Source organism: Ranitomeya variabilis, chromosome 4, assembly GCF_051348905.1.
Source record: "Ranitomeya variabilis isolate aRanVar5 chromosome 4, aRanVar5.hap1, whole genome shotgun sequence".
Lineage (NCBI taxonomy): Eukaryota > Metazoa > Chordata > Amphibia > Anura > Dendrobatidae > Ranitomeya > Ranitomeya variabilis.
In genome coordinates, this window is record NC_135235.1 from 306,380,979 (window position 1) to 306,400,192 (window position 19,214).

A 19,214-nucleotide genomic window follows, 5' to 3' on the forward strand; every position below is an offset into this window, starting at 1 on the left:
GCATTTATCAACCAGTGTGAGCCCGTGCGATAGTTTTGGTGCATTTTCAGCCGGTCTAGTCTAAGTTTGCAATGTCTAAAAATTAGATGGGATAAGTAAATTTGCCCAAAGTCCTAATAGAAAGATGCAGCTCCTTGTTCTCCTATTAGGCCGATTTTTTGGTCAGACGTTTTCCTCGGTCTGAGACAATCGCAGCATGCTGCAATTGTAACGGACACTCGGCTGACTCTTGGTTCACTCGCACCCATATAAGCCTATGGATGCGAGTGAGACAACGCACATCACTCGGATATCATCCGAGTGCTGTGCGCTAAATGCGGACCCCGACAATGGAGGAGATGGAGAAATTAGTTTCTCCGCCTCCGCAGCTGTGCTCCGATCCGTTCTGTGTGAGAGGCTCGGAGCACAGATGCAAGACACTCGGCTCCTGCTCGCAGCAGAGCAGGAGCCGAGGGTCATTAGCATATCGCATCCGATACGCTCGCATCCGATGCAATACGCTAGTGTGACGCCGGCCTAAGGGAGCATTCCAGCATAAATGTATTTATAGAAGAGAACCCCATACATATACATGGATTACAGTTCTTCTTGCAGTTCTTTCTGGGACCAGAGATGCAGTCTGGATAAGTCCTGTATAAAGCTCCATGTACACTGACAAATAACAAGCTCGTTTAGCAATGTAAACAGGCTGTCGGTCACATGACACCTTTATGGGGGTGAAACAATGTTTTGTGTTGCACATAAGATCATTGTTCTCGGCAGCGCGTCATCCTGTGTAAACAGGATTGTGCTGCCAACAACAATAGCACAAAATGTTAGAGCGGTCTGTGTATAAACAGAATTTTATACGACCGCAGATCAGCAAACATGTTGATGATTGGTGGTTGATTAGTGTAACTACACCTTAACGCATCCATAGAAGTGAATGGAGTGAGTCCTGCGGCTACACCATTCAGTTAACAAGTGTTTGGGATGAGTAATAGTGATTGACGATCAAACGTCATCTTGTCTCTCCATGCCTGAAGAAGGTAATAAGCACAATATACATTATTATTAGTTCTGTACCATTAGCCCCATTTAAAACCAGCAGCTGTATAGCATGGAAACCAGTTACTGGCTGAATGCTGCTGGTTACATGGCCGGCCTCACGTTTATTCCTATTCAGTTAGTCCATGGCTGCATTACACAGGATTTATCCATGGGCTATATCAGTAATCTATACGAGCAGGATATTAAGTGCATGTAATAAAACAAATTTCTATATTTCCTATGCTCTAAATAGAAAACTGGAATACTCCTTCAACCATTGCCACAGTACTAATCCAAATCTGAACCCTGTAAACGCCAATCAAGTCTATGGATTATCCTCAAGAGTCTTCACCAATTGCCTCCACAAAGAGAGAAGCATTTTATTTTGTTGTTATGCATGTTTGGTGTCCAAGGAATCCTAGACAAAGCAAATGCATTAGTTTGCTAAGTGGGCATGTCATATGGAAAAACGAAGACTTCCCCAGGGAGCAAGTTGGCTGTAGGATCTGCACAAAGCACCTGTAGCACTGCCGGATCTGTCCGTATGACAGATTTCACCTTGTTAGACACCCAAGTGACGTGATATAAACCTAAAAAAAAGCAGTAAAGCCGCAGCCTATAATTATATAGTCTCTATGGACATCAGGGCGCACGTCCTCACCAGGGGGTCCATCCCTGATAGAACATCCAAATCCAAACTGAAGAAAAGGACAGCGCCACACCGGATAGTGAAAAGCAGCTCACATATTTATAATGCCTCCTGCGGCAACGTTTCGGTCCGAAGACCTTTGTCAAGCCCGACAAAGGTCTTCGGACCGAAACGTTGCCGCAGGAGGCAGAATAAATATGTGAGCTGCTTTTCACTATGCGGTGTGGCGCTGTCCTTTTCTTCAGTTTTGATTTGTGAGATATAAACCTGTCACTTACATATAGTACTGGGATGGAACATTTGTCAGAACCTTATATATTAACCATCTAGCATGAGCTACAAAGCGTCCCTGCCTGATCTGGAGATGTAATGGGATTGTGCCTCCTGCACATTGATTCAGGCTGCTTCCCTCATTGATGTAGACTCGCCCAGGCTTCTCTGCCAGCACGACCAGCAGACATGATGATCAATTGCATACAAGCCATAATGCAGAGTGTTTGAGGGGGTTTTTTACATTATTTTTTCCTAGCAAGCAAAACAAAAAAAAAAAAGTAAAAACTTTCTGAATTTAAAACTTAACTTTTCCTGACATCCTATAGGCTGAAGAGCTATCACACGTGATGGGGGATTTATAAATATATAATATTATTGATAAAAACTCAATCATATCTTGTCGAGTCCACCCGGCTCCTAATACTGATCCATCGTTGACCCTCTGTCCATTACTATCGCCGATGCAATTCATTGAGGTTTTGATTGTGCAAGTGCTGTCGTCGCCTGTTCAGGTTGACAGTGTTCCGCTCGTGGTTGGCATTGTCTAACGTGACGCCATCAAAGCTGTACTGCGTGTAAGGCATGAACTGTCTGAAGATGCTGACGCTGCCATGCCAGAACATTGGTTGGGGAAGATGACCAACAATGCACCACTCCTTTGATTGCGGGTCAAAAGCCTCCACTACATCGGAGAGTTCAAATGTGTTGTCATACCCGCCAGACACGTAGAGTTTTCCACCCAACGCAGCCAGGCTCCCTCCAACATGTACCTGAAATGATAGAGCATCACACTATTAATGGCCGCAGGTGGTTACAGTCATTCATGAGAACACAACCCCCACCCCTCCCAAAAATACCAAGGTTAAGCCTTATCAGCTTCATAAGAGTGAACAGAGCCTGGCCACAGAACTGTTCTATAGTAATCTGTATAAGTGACAGTGAAATAATTCCTTCTAAAAATCAACAATTGTGGCTCATTTTAGTAATAGACCTGTGTAAGGCCTCTTTCACACTTCAGTCTTTTTGTTTCAGTTAAAATCTGTCGTTTTTTGAAAAAAACGGATCCAGCTAATTTGCCCTCTGGATCCGTCTTTTTCTCATAGACTTGTATTAGCGACGGATGGCCTCACGTTTTGTCCGTCGTGCGCTGGAACCATCGGAACTTGTTTATCCTTCGTCTGGAGAGGACGGGCAAAGTAAAGTTTTTTGTCTGCGTCGAAAAGTCGGACAGTGACGGATCCAGCGGCGTCCGTCGTTGGCTATTATGGAAACCTATGAGCGCAGGATCAGTCGCTGTCTGTAAAATGACGGAATCCAGCTACTGATTCCGGTTTTTTTACACTGAGCATGCTCCAAATCTGTATTTAGTAGCCAATTGGCTAGACAGCCCCAAATCTATATAAACCTGCCATGTGGCTTCATTCCTCAATGTGCCAGCAAGAAGCATACAAGCAAGAAGCCTGCCAGCAACCTGCCTGATAGAGGGTCACAATATTTACTAGAACTCCTTCCATTTCTGCCACTTGCTCTACAACCTCTCAAAGATGGGGTGTTCAAACACTCAATATATAGGTTTCTATTATTTTCCAGTAGCCAATCATGTTTGGGAGCCTCCCATTTGGAGATATGAAAAAAAACGTATCCGTCGAAGAAATGGATGAAAAACAGATGCAACAGATCCGGTTTTTCAACGAATCCGTCGAAAAACTGGATCCGTTGTTTCCGTTTTTCATTATTTTTGACGGATCTGTCATGACGACGGATTTTGACTGACGCCAGAAGACTGAAGTGTGAAAGAGGCCTAAGCAGGACAGAAAAAAAAAACATTTCTGTTGGTTGGGGTTGGCAAAGATCTTACAATGTAGATTAAGTTACCATTACATAATAGAGGGTTTCTATTCTGACATCCCCCGCTGATCCGTCGACTGAATGGGCCTCTTGGAAGTGCTGCAGTCAGTTCTTGATTTCCCAGGCAGAGCCATACTTGTGATTGTGCCTGGTATTACAGCCCGATCCATGGACTTTAATAGGAAGCAACTGTAGTAGATTATAACAGCAGGCACTTGTACGTGCCTAGGTATGATGCAGTACTCCATTTAAATCACAGCATTTACTAGGTCAGCGGGAGGGAGGGGGTGGAGGATGTCAATCGTGGACCGCCATCGGTCTACCCTAAGGAAAGGTCATTTTAAATTACCCGATAAACCCCTTTTAAAAAAGAATCTGTCAGCAGGTTTTTGTAATATGAGAGCACCATAGTGTAGGAGCAGAGTCCCCGATTCCAACGATGTGTCACTTAGGCTACGTTCACATTTGCGTTGTTGGGCGTTGCGTCGGCGACACAACACACAACACATGCAAAACGCATTATGTCACGCATGCGTCCATTTTTGGCATGATTTTTAGCGCAAAAAAACTGCATCATGCAGCGTCCTCTGCGCCCTGACGCTTGCGCCAAAAATGACGCATGCGTCACAAAACGCAAGACAACGCATGTCCATGCGCCCCCATGTTAAATATAGGGGCGCATGACGCATGCGTCGCTAAGCGTCGCCGAACCTGCGCCCGACGCAACGCAAATGTGAACGTAGCCTTACTGGGATGATTTGCAGTTTCAATAAAAATTTGCGTTTTATCAGTAAAAGATCATCATTACAGGACAAGATGGCATGTGCCTCCTAGTCCAACCCCAGCACTCAGCAGCCCACTGTCGCCATACAATGTACACAGAAAGCTTTGAGGTGTGTAGGGTTATATATAGCTCCACAACTGAGCTCTGCTATATCTGCAGCAGGGAAAACGGTGACTGTCAAAACTGCTGCACCCAGTGAACTAAGTAACACATTGCTGGAATCGAGGGTCTTTGTCCCCACCTCATGCTACTGTCGGATTACATAGCAAAAACCTGCTGACAGATTCCTTTTAACTGAATCATTTCATGAAGATATAAATGAAATTAGTGAGATGGTGTTGTTACTTGTGAGTATCTAATCTTCTGCCAACTAGAACCATGAGGCTGTACGACTCACTGGACCAGTCACTAAGCCGCTCATATCTGTCTGGCATAGACACCTGTCATGCACCCAAACCTCTGATGAGCTTCAACCTAAGGCCGGGGTCACACTTGCGAGTGCAATGCTAGAAACTCGCGCATCAATACCCGGCACAACCGCCGGCACTCGGGACCGGAGCATTCAGCTGCATAGAAATACATGGAGCCGAACGCTCCGGTCCGAGTGCCGGCGGCTATGCCGGGTATTGATGCGCAAGTTTCTAGCATTGCACTCGCAAGTGTGACCCCGGCCTAAGGGAGATTTCTGCTTTCTCCCCTTTCCCTCATTGTTTATGTGTGTGCATATATATGTAAGTTATATGAAAAAGTTTGGGCACCCCTATTAATCTTAAGCTTAATGTTTTATAAAAAAAAAAAAAAAAAAAATTGCCACAGCTATTTCAGTTTCATATATCTAATAACTGTTGGACACAGTAATGTTTCTGCCTTGAAATGAGGTTTATTGTACTAACAGAAAATGTGCAATCTGCATTCAAACAAAATTTGACAGGTGCATAAGTATGGGCACCCTTATCATTTTCTTGTTTTAAATACTCCTACCTACTTTTTACTGACTTACTAAAGCACTTTTTTTGGTTTTGTAACCTCATTGAGCTTTTAACTTCATAGCCAGGTGTATGCAATCATGAGAAAAGCTACTTAAAGTGGCCACTTGCAAGTTGTTCTCCTGTTTGAATCTCCTCTGAAGAGTGACATCATGGGCTCCTCAAAACAACTGTCAAATAATCTGAAAACAAAGATTATTCAACATAGTAGTTCAGGGGAAGGATACAAAAAGCTGTCTAAGAGATTTAACCTGTCAATTTCCACTGTGAGGAACATAGTAAGGAAATGGAAGAACACAGGTACAGTTCTTGTTAACGCCAGAAGTGGCAGGCCAAGAAAAACATCAGAAAGGCAGAGAAGAAGAATGGTGAGATCAGTCAAGGACAATCCTCAGACCACCTCCAGAGAGCTGCAGCATCAACTTGCTGCAGATGGTGTCACTGTGTATCGGTCAACTATACAACGCACTTTGCACAAGGAGAAGCTGTATGGGAGAGTGATGCGAAAGAAGCCGTTTCTGCAAGCACGCCACAGAGTCGGCTGAGGTATGCAAAAGCACATTTGGAGAAGCTAATTTCTTTTGGGAGAAGGTCCTGTGGACTGATGAAACCAAGATTGAGTTGTTTCGTCATACAAAAAGGCGTTATGCATGGCAGCCAAAAAACACAGCATTCCAAGAAAAACACTTGCTACCCACAGTAAAATTTGGTGGAGGTCCCATCATGCTTTGGGGCTGTGTGGCCAATGCCGGCACCGGGAATCTTGTTAAAGTTGAGGGACGCATGGATTCCTCTCAGTATCAGCAGATTCTTGACAATAATGTTCATGAATCAGTGACAAAGTTGAAGTTATGCAGGGGATGGATCTTTCAGCAAGGCAATGATCCAAAACACCGCTCCAAATCTACTCAGGCATTCACGCAGAGGAACAATTACACTGTTCTGGAATGGCCATCCCAGTCCCCAGACCTGAATATCTTTGAACATCTGTGGGATCATTTGAAGAGGGCTGTCCATGCTCGGCGACCATCAAACTTAACTGAACTGGAATTGTTTTGTAAAGAGGAATGGTCAAAAATACCTTCATCCAGGATCCAGGAACTCATTAAAAGCTACAGGAAGCGACTAGAGGCTGTTATTTTTGCAAAAGGAGGATCTACTAAATATTAATGTCACTTTTCTGGTGAGGTGCCCATACTTATGCACCTGTCAAATTTTGTTTGAATGCAGATTGCACATTTTCTGTTAGTACAATAAACCTTATTTCAAGGCCGAAACATTACTGTGTCCAACAGTTATTAGATATATGAAACTGAAATAGCTGTTGCAAAAAAAAAACAACAATTTTTATAAAACATTAAGCTTAAGATTAATAGGGGTGCCCAAACTTTTTCATATAACTGTATATATATATATATATATATATATATATATATATATATATATATATATATATATATATACACTCACTGGCCACTTTATTAGGTACACCTGTCCAACTTCTTGTTAACACTTAATTTCTAATCAGCCAATCACATGGCGGCAACTCAGTGCATTTAGGCATGTAGACATGGTCAAGACAATCTCCTGCAGTTCAAACCGAGCATCAGTATGGGGAAGAAAGGTGATTTGAGTGCCTTTGAACGTGGCATGGTTGTTGGTGCCAGAAGGGCTGGTCTGAGTATTTCAGAAACTGCTGATCTACTGGGATTTTCACGCACAACCATCTCTAGGGTTTACAGAGAATGGTCCGAAAAAGAAAAAAAATCCAGTGAGCGGCAGTTCTGTGGGCGGAAATGCCTTGTTGATTCCAGAGGTCAGAGGAGAATGGGCAGACTGGTTCGAGCTGATAGAAAGGCAACAGTGACTCAAATCGCCACCCGTTACAACCAAGGTAGGCCTAAGAGCATCTCTGAACGCACAGTGCGTCGAACTTTGAGGCAGATGGGCTACAGCAGCAGAAGACCACACCGGGTACCACTCCTTTCAGCTAAGAACAGGAAACTGAGGCTACAATTTGTACAAGCTCATCAAAATTGGACAGTAGAAGATTGGAAAAACGTTGCTTGGTCTGATGAGTCTCGATTTCTGCTGCGACATTCAGATGGTAGGGTCAGAATTTGGCGTAAACAACATGAAAGCATGGATCCATCCTGCCTTGTATGGAGCATCTTTGGGATGTGCAGCCGACAAATCTGCGGCAACTGTGTGATGCCATCATGTCAATATGGACCAAAATCTCTGAGGAATGCTTCCAGCACCTTGTTGAATCTATGCCACGAAGAATTGAGGCAGTTCTGAAGGCAAAAGGGGTCCAACCCGTTACTAGCATGGTGTACCTAATAAAGTGGCCGGTGAGTGTATATATATATATATATATATATATATATATATACTGTAGGGTGTTACACTTTTCCAAAGTTATGATTTTCATATGACTTTGCTTGAATCCTTGATCTAAGTCACCTAACAGTTCCATGTACAAAATTTTAGCGAAATCGATTAATATTTAGGGGTTGCACACTTTAATCACTTTTATCTGAAAGTACTGAGATTCATGAAAATGTATCACAGACATCACACTAATGTGTATGTTGTGTTTCTATTATGTTTTGCAGGTACTTAAACTGAAAATGAGTACTAGAAAGGGAATTTGGTTACTTGAAAAGGTGCCTGGTGGTGAATTTTTGGGAGCTCGACTCCCTTCCAAGGAACAAGTGTTTTTAGTTTTTATTTACCATCACAAGGAAATGAAAGAAATACTCTTGCGTGCTGCTAAATCCACAAGTATTAAACTACAGGAAGTGTGGAAGAAAGCAAGTATCCCTGTCATGACAGAGGAGAATATCCGAACTCGTATACAGAAGTTATACAAGGAATATCAACATCTGGGTAAAGAGAAATCAAGAACCACTGACAAAGCAAATATGAAGCGGCAGATTTGGAAAGGTGATCTTGTTGAGCTATTTGATATTGCCAGGCAAAATGTGATGTCCATGAATAGCGTACTAGAAGACGATAAAGCATTCCTTATGTCACAAAGAGAGGATCGTATGAGTTCATCAATGAGTGGTGTAGATAAGGTTCTTGCCTCACAAATTAAAAATAAGAAAATAAATACAGAAAAAATGAGGCATATAAGATGAAACATTGTAAAGAAATCACCAAAATGAACAAGACAGTTATAGTGGAACACTCAATCTCATCTCCATCATCATCAATTCACGAAGAGGATGAATTTTCTGCACCACTAGTGAAAAAATCTTGTGCAGGTCGTAGATTAAAACCTCTTGATCAGACACTTACGGCTACATGGGATCGAGAACAACTCTCCATTCGACAAGGAAGTACTTCATTTATTGCAAAAGACTTGGTCAAGATGTTTCATGCATTTCCATATCTCCATCTACCGTTTTCCGAGCTCGGGTGATTAACAGAAGACAAATGGCTGAGAACATGGAAACGTCACTGTCTGAAAATCCTCCTCAGTTAGTCTTACATTGGGATAGTAAATTGTTGCCCTCGGTTGCCTGGGGGAGTGTCAAAACTCTAGAAGATAGAGTTGCTGTTCTTGTAACTGGAAAAGATTTTGAGCATTTGCTTGGCGCACCTGTTGCTCAGAAAGGTACTGGTGAGCTAATGGCTGAAGTTGCTATTCTGGAGGTGGACTGATTCACGCTACGTGACCGTATCATTGGTATATCTTTCGGTACAACTGCATCTAATACAGGAATAATCCAAGGAGCATGTTTCAGAATTGAAACTGAATTTGGGCGACCATTGTTGTGGTTGGTTTGCCGACACCACACCCACAAATTAATCTTGAAAGGAGTGTTTGGTAACTGTTGTAACATACCATCAAGTGGTCCTGACATCCAGATTTTCCGAAAGTTCCAAAACCAGTGGAGTTCAGTTGATAATATGTCCTATTCCACGATGTTAGATGAACAAAATCCCATTCAAGGTTTTCTAGAAGAACAACATCTGAAAATGGTGGACTACCTCAACAATGTCTTGAAAGATGGCAGTCATCCAAGAGAAGAGTACAAAGAGCTATTACAATTATCACTTATATATATTGGAGGTTGGGATGAAAAAGATTTCGAATTTAGGGTTCCGGGGTCTCTGACTGAAGCAAGGTGGATGGCAAAGGCCATATATGTACTCAGAATTGTGCTATTCACTAAACAATTGCATATTTCTAATACCGAATTGAAAAGAATATGAAAAGTAGCGCGTTTTGTCTGTCTAATATATGTCCGCTTTTGGAACGAGGCATTTGTAAGTCGATGGGCTCCAAAGAATGATTTGGAGATGCTACAGCTTTTGCAATATTATCCAGATAAAGATGTCAGAGAAAGTGCCTTCAGAGTGGCAAAGAGACACATTTGGTATCTGTCAGAAACTAACATAGGATTGGTATTTTTGGATGAACGTATCGGTCAGACGGAGAAGGATAAAATGTTTGAAAATTTAAGAATGAAACCTGCAAAGAAACCTAGTTTTTGAAGGAAAAGACCTCAGCGATTTTGTTACAAGTAAAACAAAGACATTCTTTAAATTGTTTGGGATCTACGACATAGAAGAATATTACAGTGATACACTAAGAAGCTCCGTCAATGCTCTTAAGGTGGTGAATGACACCGCGGAAAGGGGCATTGCTCTGATAAAGAAGTTTAATAATTCAATCAGAGATAAACAACAGATACAGTTCTTGTTAAGAGTTGTCAAGTATCATAGAAAAGCCGTCACCAAGCGAACAAAAGAAGGAGTTGCATCTTTCACAGCACATTAGTGTAAATCATTTAATTCTTATGATAATGCCTGTCAATGTTACTGTTTACTGTCACTATTATTCTAAATTTTTAATTGTTTGAATTTCTAATAAAAAAATACTTAACATTGAAAATCTGTTTTTTTGCGTACTTTTATTAAACTGATAAAAATGTGCAACCTCTAAATATTGTTCGATCGTCTTGAAATTTGGCATATATACTTTTTACATTAGTGAGACTCGGGGCGTAAGCAAAGCCTGCAAAAATTTGACATTTTTATTTTTACCATACAAAATGAAACACCCTAATATACTGTATGTGTGTATATATATATATGTTTTCTTATTCTTTTAAACACCTACTAATACAATCTAGTGATGGGCAATAAATTACCTGCTTCATGGGGGGGATTTTATTCCATTCATTCTCCAGCGGACTGTACACATCTACTTCTGCTGAATCATCTCTGCATGAAAAGAAATAAAATGGGTGAGAAAACCAGAAACAGAATGAGCAGTCTGGTACTGTGCTGGGGTCTGGTAGACATTTAGTAGCTGTTGGTCAAACCCATCAGCCTTGTATACTTGGCTGAGCCATACGTGTTATTTTAACCCCTTAGGGTCTGGGCAATTTTTTATATATATTTTTTTTTAAATCTGACCAGTGACACTTTATATGTCGTAATAACTTTGGGATGCTTAAACATATAACATTGATTTTGAGACTGTTTTTTCGTGACACATTGTATTTTATAATGACGGTAAATTTATGTCGATATTTTCTGCATTTATTTATAAAAATATCAGAAATATTAACAAAAATTTCAAAAAATTAGCAATTTTCAAACTTTGAATGATTATCCCTTTAATCCAGATAGTCATACCACACAAAACAAATTAATGAACAACCTTTCCATCATGTCTGCTTTACATCAGCACTATTTGTGAAATGTTGTTTTACTTTGTTCTCATTTTATAAGGTTTAAAAATGTACCGGCAATTTTTCATTTTTTCGAGGATATTTACAAAACCTATTTTTTTTAGGGACCTATTAAGTTGTGAAGTGACTTTGTGGGTGATATTTATTGGAAAAACGATAAGTGATACCATTTTAAAAACAGCACCCCCTCAGCTTCTTAAAAATTGCTTTCAGGTAGTTAATTAACCCTTCAGGTGCTTTTCAGGAATTAATGCAAAGTGGTATAACGGGAATGAAGAAATGTATTTTTACAATCAAAATGTTGATAACTTCTGAACAGGCCACTCTAGCCGGCAGACTCTAAGACCATTATTTGAATTGCCATGGCAAACATCAGGACTGCACGATCAAGATCTCAGGGTGCCGATGGGGTTAAAGAGAAAGCCCCCACACTCTGTTAACCATCTAATTGCTGTAGTCATTATTGACAGCAGTATTTAAGGGGTTAAACAACTATAGTCGGCACCAACACTGATCGTGGCTGATGCAGCAAGTTGTCAGCTGTAGTGCACAGCTGACAACTTGCTGCATCAGCCACGATCAGCCGACAGCGGCTGGATTGTCACTGGTACGTGGATGCTAGTCTTTTATAACGCAGGTCGGCAAAAAGACGCATTGGTGGTCACTAAGGGGTTAAAGCACCACTCCAGTTGGGTTGTTTTTTCAGCACTCTACTGATGTGATTCTTTGTGAAGGCCATTAAACACGGGTTCAGATGGACGTTCTTCACGGTCTGCAATGCCTGGACTGAGCGTGCTGGTCTCCTCACCTGATTTCAACAGCCTCATATATACACTTACGAGGATGTTCGCTCAGATCAGAAGACCCGGGGACATCAGAAATTTGGATTTAGGCTTCCTATACTATAGGCAAAACAACAACACACTATGAGAGGCTGTCACCCAACGGTAATACAGCTTGGCATGAGAACCGGGTAGGAATATGCTGGCGCAGAAAAATAAAGCCACTTTTGGAAGTGAAAGGTGGCAGACAAGAACAAAACGCATTCGGATGTTATCCAGCCAGGCAGGAACCCGATCCTGCAGATATTTCCCCTATGTAGCAGGAGCAGGTGAGGAGCATTAGCTGTTACTGGCGGTGGACTTGGCAGCTGTCATCTTAAGACATGTACTGAAGAATGACATTTAGGAGGCATTAAGGGAAGATTAAAAAAAAAAAAGGAAACGCGATTTATTTCAAAATAGCATAATGCCTGAAAGACCTTCTCCAGATCACAGCCTTTATATTTAGTGGTATTGTCATTCTCAGTGGTGTTTATGTTCTGGGTGTTTTAGGGAACGCTATGTTCTAGTAAGGGAGGACATTGTTGCCAAGATGGAGTTTCAGCTCCTACGGCTGGCTATATTTACCCTAAGGAAAAACAGGCAGCGGCACTTTAACGAGCCGTCCAAAAGACATAGGACATGAGCACAAGGCTGCCTGTGTACAACATGAGACTTGCCGAACAGGATGCACAGAGTAGCAGCATGTCCAGGAGATCAGTTGTCTTGGTGAAGGCATTAAGAGCTCAGACGTGTATCATGCACTATAAGTGATCCTATCCCTCGGATCAGATTTCTAGGACTACTTTGTATGCATGGTCCATGTATTCACTCTGGGCAGATTAATATGGTCCTAAATTTAGACGGCCCTATTCCAAATGAAAAGGACAAATGGTAAAAAAAAATTGGCGAATATTGCTGGAGATTTTAGATACAGTACCTTCCTTTATGACACATTTTAGTTGCTTTACTTAAAACCAATATTTTGTGCCCATATAATGACACACACTATTCTAAAACCTGGCACATTTTACAACACTGGATTGGGGTGAGGTGTAAATATCTGGTGCGTTATTGGAGCCAATTTTAATTATTGCATTTTCGTTATCTCCTCTTCTTCCAATAGTCATAGCTTTTTTTTTTAGATTTTCTTGTACATATAGGATTTTTTATTTTTTTTTGCATAGCAAGTCGTAATTTTGAATGCCAGCATTCAGTTTAGCAAATAATGTGCTAAAAAATAGTAGGGGCCCTGTACATGAGTAGAAATGGGGTGAACCATGCAATTTCACCATTTCCATCAGGTTTTTTTTAGGTTTTGTTTTGACTAGTGTGGTCACTGTGCACTGAAATTTCTGGTTGATAAAACATGAAGGAACTTAGTTGTTTTTTAAATCAATTTAGTAGATTAAAAAAATTCTGAACGTTGAAAAAAAAAAAAATTGGTCTGTGCCGTCCTTTTCCATAACTTTTTCATTTTTCAGTTGATGGAGCTGTATGAGGTCTTGCTTTTTTAAGAGTACCACTTTTGGGAAATCTGATAGCTTAAAAAAAAAATTAGATCATGCTTAACTCCTTTCCAACTGGTTGATTTTTCATTTTTGCAATCTCTTATTTTTCTCCCTTCTTCCAAGAGCCATAACTTGATTTTTCTGCCAACATAACTGTATGAGGACTTGTTTTTTTTAGGGGGTGGAGGTATGGACGAGTTTTAGTTTTGAACAACTTTCATTTTACCATACAATGTACTGCAAAATAGGAAACGAAATCCAAGTGCGGTGAAATGACGAGAAAAAAAAAACAAACAAACAACAACAACAAAAAAACAGTAAATCCACCATTGTTTTCTAGGTTTTGTTCATTTCTCCAGGTCAGTATGATTACAATGATACCAAATTTCTAAGGTGTTTTTTTACTTTTCCACCTATGAGGTAGAATTGTTTTTTGCGTGCCGAGCTTCAGTTCGTATTGATAACATTTGGGGTTACATACAGCATTTTGTAACAGAAAATTGGAATGATTAATGCCTGAAGCCAAGGGCCCTCTACTCAAAATGACAAATGTGAGGGAGAAGAGAAACGGTTTTCTTAAAGCACCACTTCAGCTTGCTTTTTTTCTTCATTGCTGGAGTGGTGCTACTGAACTAAGGTCCCTGCCCTAGGTCTTATACTCGCCCTCTGGCGTCTTCACCGGTTTCTGGCGCCACTCCTGTCCCGCGGCATCGTCTTGTGACCGCAGCTTCTGACTAGCCAGAAGTCAGAAGCTACGACACAAGCTCTCATTGCAAGTCTATAAGCGCCAGAACGAGGTCATAATGAGGCGCTCAGACTTGTAACCTCTGCTTGCTCCTTGAAACACTGGAGCAGTCGGCCTGTCACGAGCTACCGGAAACCAACGGAAGCGGTGATGATAGACGGTGAAGACTACGGCAGGCAAGTATCAGACTAGGTGCAAGGTCCCTATATTAGAAGCACCACTTTAGCCCTGCAATAATAATAAAAAAAATAACACGGTGGAGTGGTGCTTTAACGTCAGTGTCAGATATATGTTATAATAGCAAATTACAAGCCTGTATGATAATAGGTGGACTGTGCCACACTGATATTACAAATGTGACTCACCTGACAAAATAAATTGATCCATTTAGTGTCACAGTCTTTGGTGCAAATGACCATGGGGGTAAACGCCCGCAGTTCACCAGTGACCACAAGTCAGTCTCGGGGTCATAGCACTGCATGACCATAGTCTCCTTGCCTTCTAGTGATCCTATAGCATAGAGTTTGCCTCGGCAGGAGGTGGTGGAGCAGTTATCCATTGGGTATAACATTGGCCGCAAGGATTTCCAAGAATCAATGGTGTGGTCATAGCACTCGGTGCTGTTTGAGGCAATGACATAAAGGAGACCTTTCAACACTGTCGAGCTGTGGTATTCATGGGGTTTCAGCATTGGAGAAACCTCTGTCCATTCATTCACACTGGAATTGTATCTCCAGACACAGTCATAAAGCCTTGACCCATCAGAACCTCCTGGGGGGGTAAAAAAAAGTGAGACAAGTTTTAACAATTTTTTTGTGCTTATTGGTTTAGAAGCCCAATGCAAAAATGTTTCTGCTGGTTTTTCAGAATTTAAAATCCTTTTTTTTTTTCCAGAGATGTCATATCAGTGTTGATTTTCACATTTTAAAGGATTTAAAGCGAACCTGTCATCAGGATTTTGCTCACTAATGTACAGACACTGTCATGTCACTTATAAAGGGAATCACTTGCACCAGAAGTTTTCATAGGTTTAATAGCAAAAGGGATGAATACATGTCCACATGCCAATTTTTAGATATTTGATCTAATAAATTTAATTTTTGCCCATATTTTTCTCACTTCGCCAACTTACACTATTTAGTGCTGATGCATCACACATGAAATAGATAAAAAAAATATGTAAACACATAATAATAACAGGTAAAAGGCCAAGGGGGTGAATACTTTCCCAAGCCACTGTATGTATGTACAGTTATATTTTTTTTAAATTAAACAGCAGCACAGCCTAAGTTGGTGAAAAACTCCTTTAAACTTACTATAGATCATATTCCTTATATAAAAATCTCAAAACTGGGGCAGCGCACCCAAAATTGATGGAAACAAAAAAGATAGAGAGGACCCTTTATTCACCCAAACCACCTATGTTTCATCTCTCTTTGCCGCCTCTATCAAGCAGTATATACACCTGGCTCTCAAATATAAGCGTGAACTCCCGATCGGACAACCCAAGAACTGCCCCGACAGCAAGAGTCCATCCGACGACTCCATGCAAGCTGTAATTGCATTGGAGAACAGTAAGGGTATGTTTCCACGGTACGTAAACGCTGCTTGTTTGACGCTGCAGCGTCAAACAAGCAGCGTCCAGATGTTCCAGCATAGTGGAGGGGATTTTATGAAATCCCGTCTCCACTATGCGTGGAAACCCGCACGCGGCGGGCCTGCGACTCCGGACATGCTGCGCGTCTTTTCAGAACGCAGCATGTCCGTACACCTTGCGGGGACGCAGCGTCCCCACAAGGCATATCACAGGGCCTTATGGCGAGGGGTGCGATGATCCCGGATGTGTACTGTACACATCCGGCATCATCGCGTCCCAGAAAGGGGGCGGGGCTTAGCGCCGAGCGGCTTCGCCGCTGCGGCGATAACGCTGCCCCTCCGGACCGTAGAGCCATACCCTAAGTAGAACCGCTACTGGAGAGAAAAGCGATGAAAGCTGTGGTCGTTATTGCCAGGGCTGTGGAGCGGAACCCATTTTGGTGGAGTCTGAGTCGGTGCCATGGAAATTGAGGGGATGGAGTTGGAGGTTTGGCTTACCGACTCCACAGCCCTATCAGAATTGGAGCCCATTTTGGTGGAGTCGGAGTCATGGAAATTAAGGAGTCCGAGGTTTGGCTTACCGACTCCACAGCCCTGGTAATTGCAGAGACTCAAAAATAGCAAAGAAGGGGAGACAAACTCCTATATCACCACCTCCTTTGGGTGCTTCAACAGTTTAGGAACAAAGCTTGGGGAGGGGGCTGATACTTTATCTAAGGGCGCAGTGAGACGGCTGTATAATATGGACAGTGATTGCATTGCAGTGGACAGACTGACCGGTAGCTCTCCCGACCAGAGTGTGACAACTGCCTAGGAATACATGCTGTCAGGGTCAGGAGAGCTCCTGGCCAGTCCGAGCACTGCTATGGTCGTCCATGTTTCACGGCCGTGTGACTGTGCCCCGAAGCTCATTCCTAACATGGGTGATTTAATTGTGGAAATTTTCTGCACGGATACCCCAAAGTCCACACCGTGTGATTATAACCCTATGGGACAGAGCTTTCAATAATTGAAGGGCACAGTAAAATAAAGGTCATAAATGATGTAAAATACGCATGGAAATGGAGAGGCTTAGCAAACTGATCTATTGGCAAGTGTTGGCAAGCAGAGGAGGTTTGTTCTGCAGCAGAATGGGCCCGTTGTGTGTGACAGCGGCTGAGCTCCTCCACTCCTTCATATCTAACTGGTAATTATGAGAAAGCCATGTGGGCTCCTGTGTGTCCCCGCACCTGCTGCTCCCAATCTCCGGGGAGTGATGTCATTTTCTACAAGTCATATTGTTATTAATAGACCCCAGTTGTGGGGGCAACCACAATCCTTAAGGCATAGTTACACACAGGGCCAAGCTCTGAACACCACCAGGACTCACTCCTACATTTCAATGCAAAAATGGCAGCACGCGAGGAAACAAAAATAAAAGCGTTAATACGAAAGGATTTTCAATAAACCAATGTATCTATATGGCTGGGATATGCATATAATCTGCACCCAGAGATGACGAGTTAATCTATACATCTCTATACAGTCTGGTGGTCATGTCACCAGGTTGAGATGTTCTATATATCTGCCGATGGCCCACAAGTAAGAAAGAGCAGCGAAACGCAATAATCTGGTCTATGCAGTCAGAAATGGACAAATCCCAGGTACTAGGAGCCAAGTTATTATTGTCAAGGCTCCAATACTACAGTATTTACACACCGCATGCTAATTTCTATGGGAGAAGGAGGGATGACGGGATGTCAAAAATCCCTGGCACTGATAAGGGTTTACAGCTGAGAAAAAAAGATCCTGGTCATCTAATGGTAAATCTCTGATGAATATAACCACTGGTTGGTGCTCTTCTATTAATCGTATGACAATCATGCCATTACACACAATGGCCGACATGAATCAACCTCTGGGTGCCACTTTATTGGCACATTTTCAGTGGAAATTATTTATTATGCCAGCCATGAGGGCAAGATAATGTGTCAGAAAAAAATGAAGAAAGCAAGCCAACATGCCAAATTATTTGTTGTGTTGCTAGAGAGGTCTGGCATCTGGCAGTGACTTATTCCGCATCTACTAAGGCCAAGTCGAGCGTGCATGTCTGTGAGCATAGGAATGGCTGACGGCCAGACCAGCGCTCCACAACAGCTAACTTCTATGGCCAATTTAAGGGACTGGTCACCTGGGCAGAAATAATATCTTTGGATCAGGCAGGTATCACCCACTACACCACCCCTGTAGTGTAAACCGCTGGTCTTCCGCGTCACGCTCGGGTTCCATTTTATCAAGATTCAAAGTCTGCTCCTATAGCTGCAAATAAAATGGATTCATTTACATCTGGTTTGGGCTGTTTATTCAATAGTTTAGACCTTCTGGGCTATTAATACACCAGCGCGTGATCAGACAGGAGTCGCCGAGTATGTATGCAGAGCATGAACCGATTTACCCCAATAAGGGCCCACCCAATGCAGGGAGAAAGGTGCAAATCACTGATCTGGAGATTAGGAAATGAGTGCCAAAGTTATTAGGACTCGTGCACACAGCAGAATATTACTGAGCCAGCGTCTGTGTGTCATCTTATGGCATCATTTACTTATTGGATGCCCTGTATGTAAAGTTGCCTACGCTATTCTAAAACATATATTTCCAATATATACCGGTCTGACAAAGGTCAAAAGGACCTATACTTGCAATAGATGAGTCCCATGCACCACTCTGTTGTCCGTGCACTTTGGTGGACCGCTCCACAAGGTTGTAGTAATACCGAGAAATCAGGGAACCAGACGTCCTCCTTTTGGAAGGAGTACAGAAGAATCACAACGTTTCGGCTGTGCAGGGCCTTTATCAAGCCAAAAAAAACAGATAGATGCATCTCTCTCTTTTTGGCTTGATAAAGGCCCTGCACAGCCGAAACATTTGTTCTGTATTAATCAAGTTACCAAAAGGAGGGAGCCTGGTGCCCTGGATTACTCTTTCAGCCTATGTTGTGAAAACTGGGTATATAGATACATTTCATGCATGTGTCAGGCGTTTACCCTGCACCTATATACATAAATGCACCCTTTCATACCAATTGTAATTAACGGCCCACTTAGGCTCATCTTGGCCTGATAATGAGCACCGATCAACTATGGACTAGTCTGTCAACAGTCGCTTACCAGCCTGTTGACATGAGCCGACAAAATGTTATGGGAACAGAACAATCATTAACAGGGGTTTTCTGGTTTTGGAAAATCCAACCCCCAGCTAGAGTTTTCTTTTTCCACAAAC

General features: G+C 42.1%; 1 protein-coding gene across 4 annotated transcripts in view; it reads right to left on the reverse strand.

Annotated features, from left to right (window-relative positions):
* Nucleotides 1–1,378: 1,378 nt before the first annotated feature.
* The window catches only part of KLHL21 (kelch like family member 21), a 61,056-nt gene continuing 43,220 nt past the window's right edge, over nt 1,379–19,214 (reverse strand). For all 4 annotated transcript variants that reach the window (XM_077250391.1, XM_077250390.1, XM_077250389.1 and 1 more), the window contains exons 3-5: nt 14,726–15,131; nt 10,738–10,810; nt 1,379–2,721 (exon numbers count right to left, since the gene is read on the reverse strand). In XM_077250391.1, the coding sequence (XP_077106506.1) occupies nt 2,404–2,721; nt 10,738–10,810; nt 14,726–15,131 (797 nt within the window). In that variant the 3' untranslated portion in view covers nt 1,379–2,403. The remainder of the gene's footprint in view (nt 2,722–10,737; nt 10,811–14,725; nt 15,132–19,214) is intronic.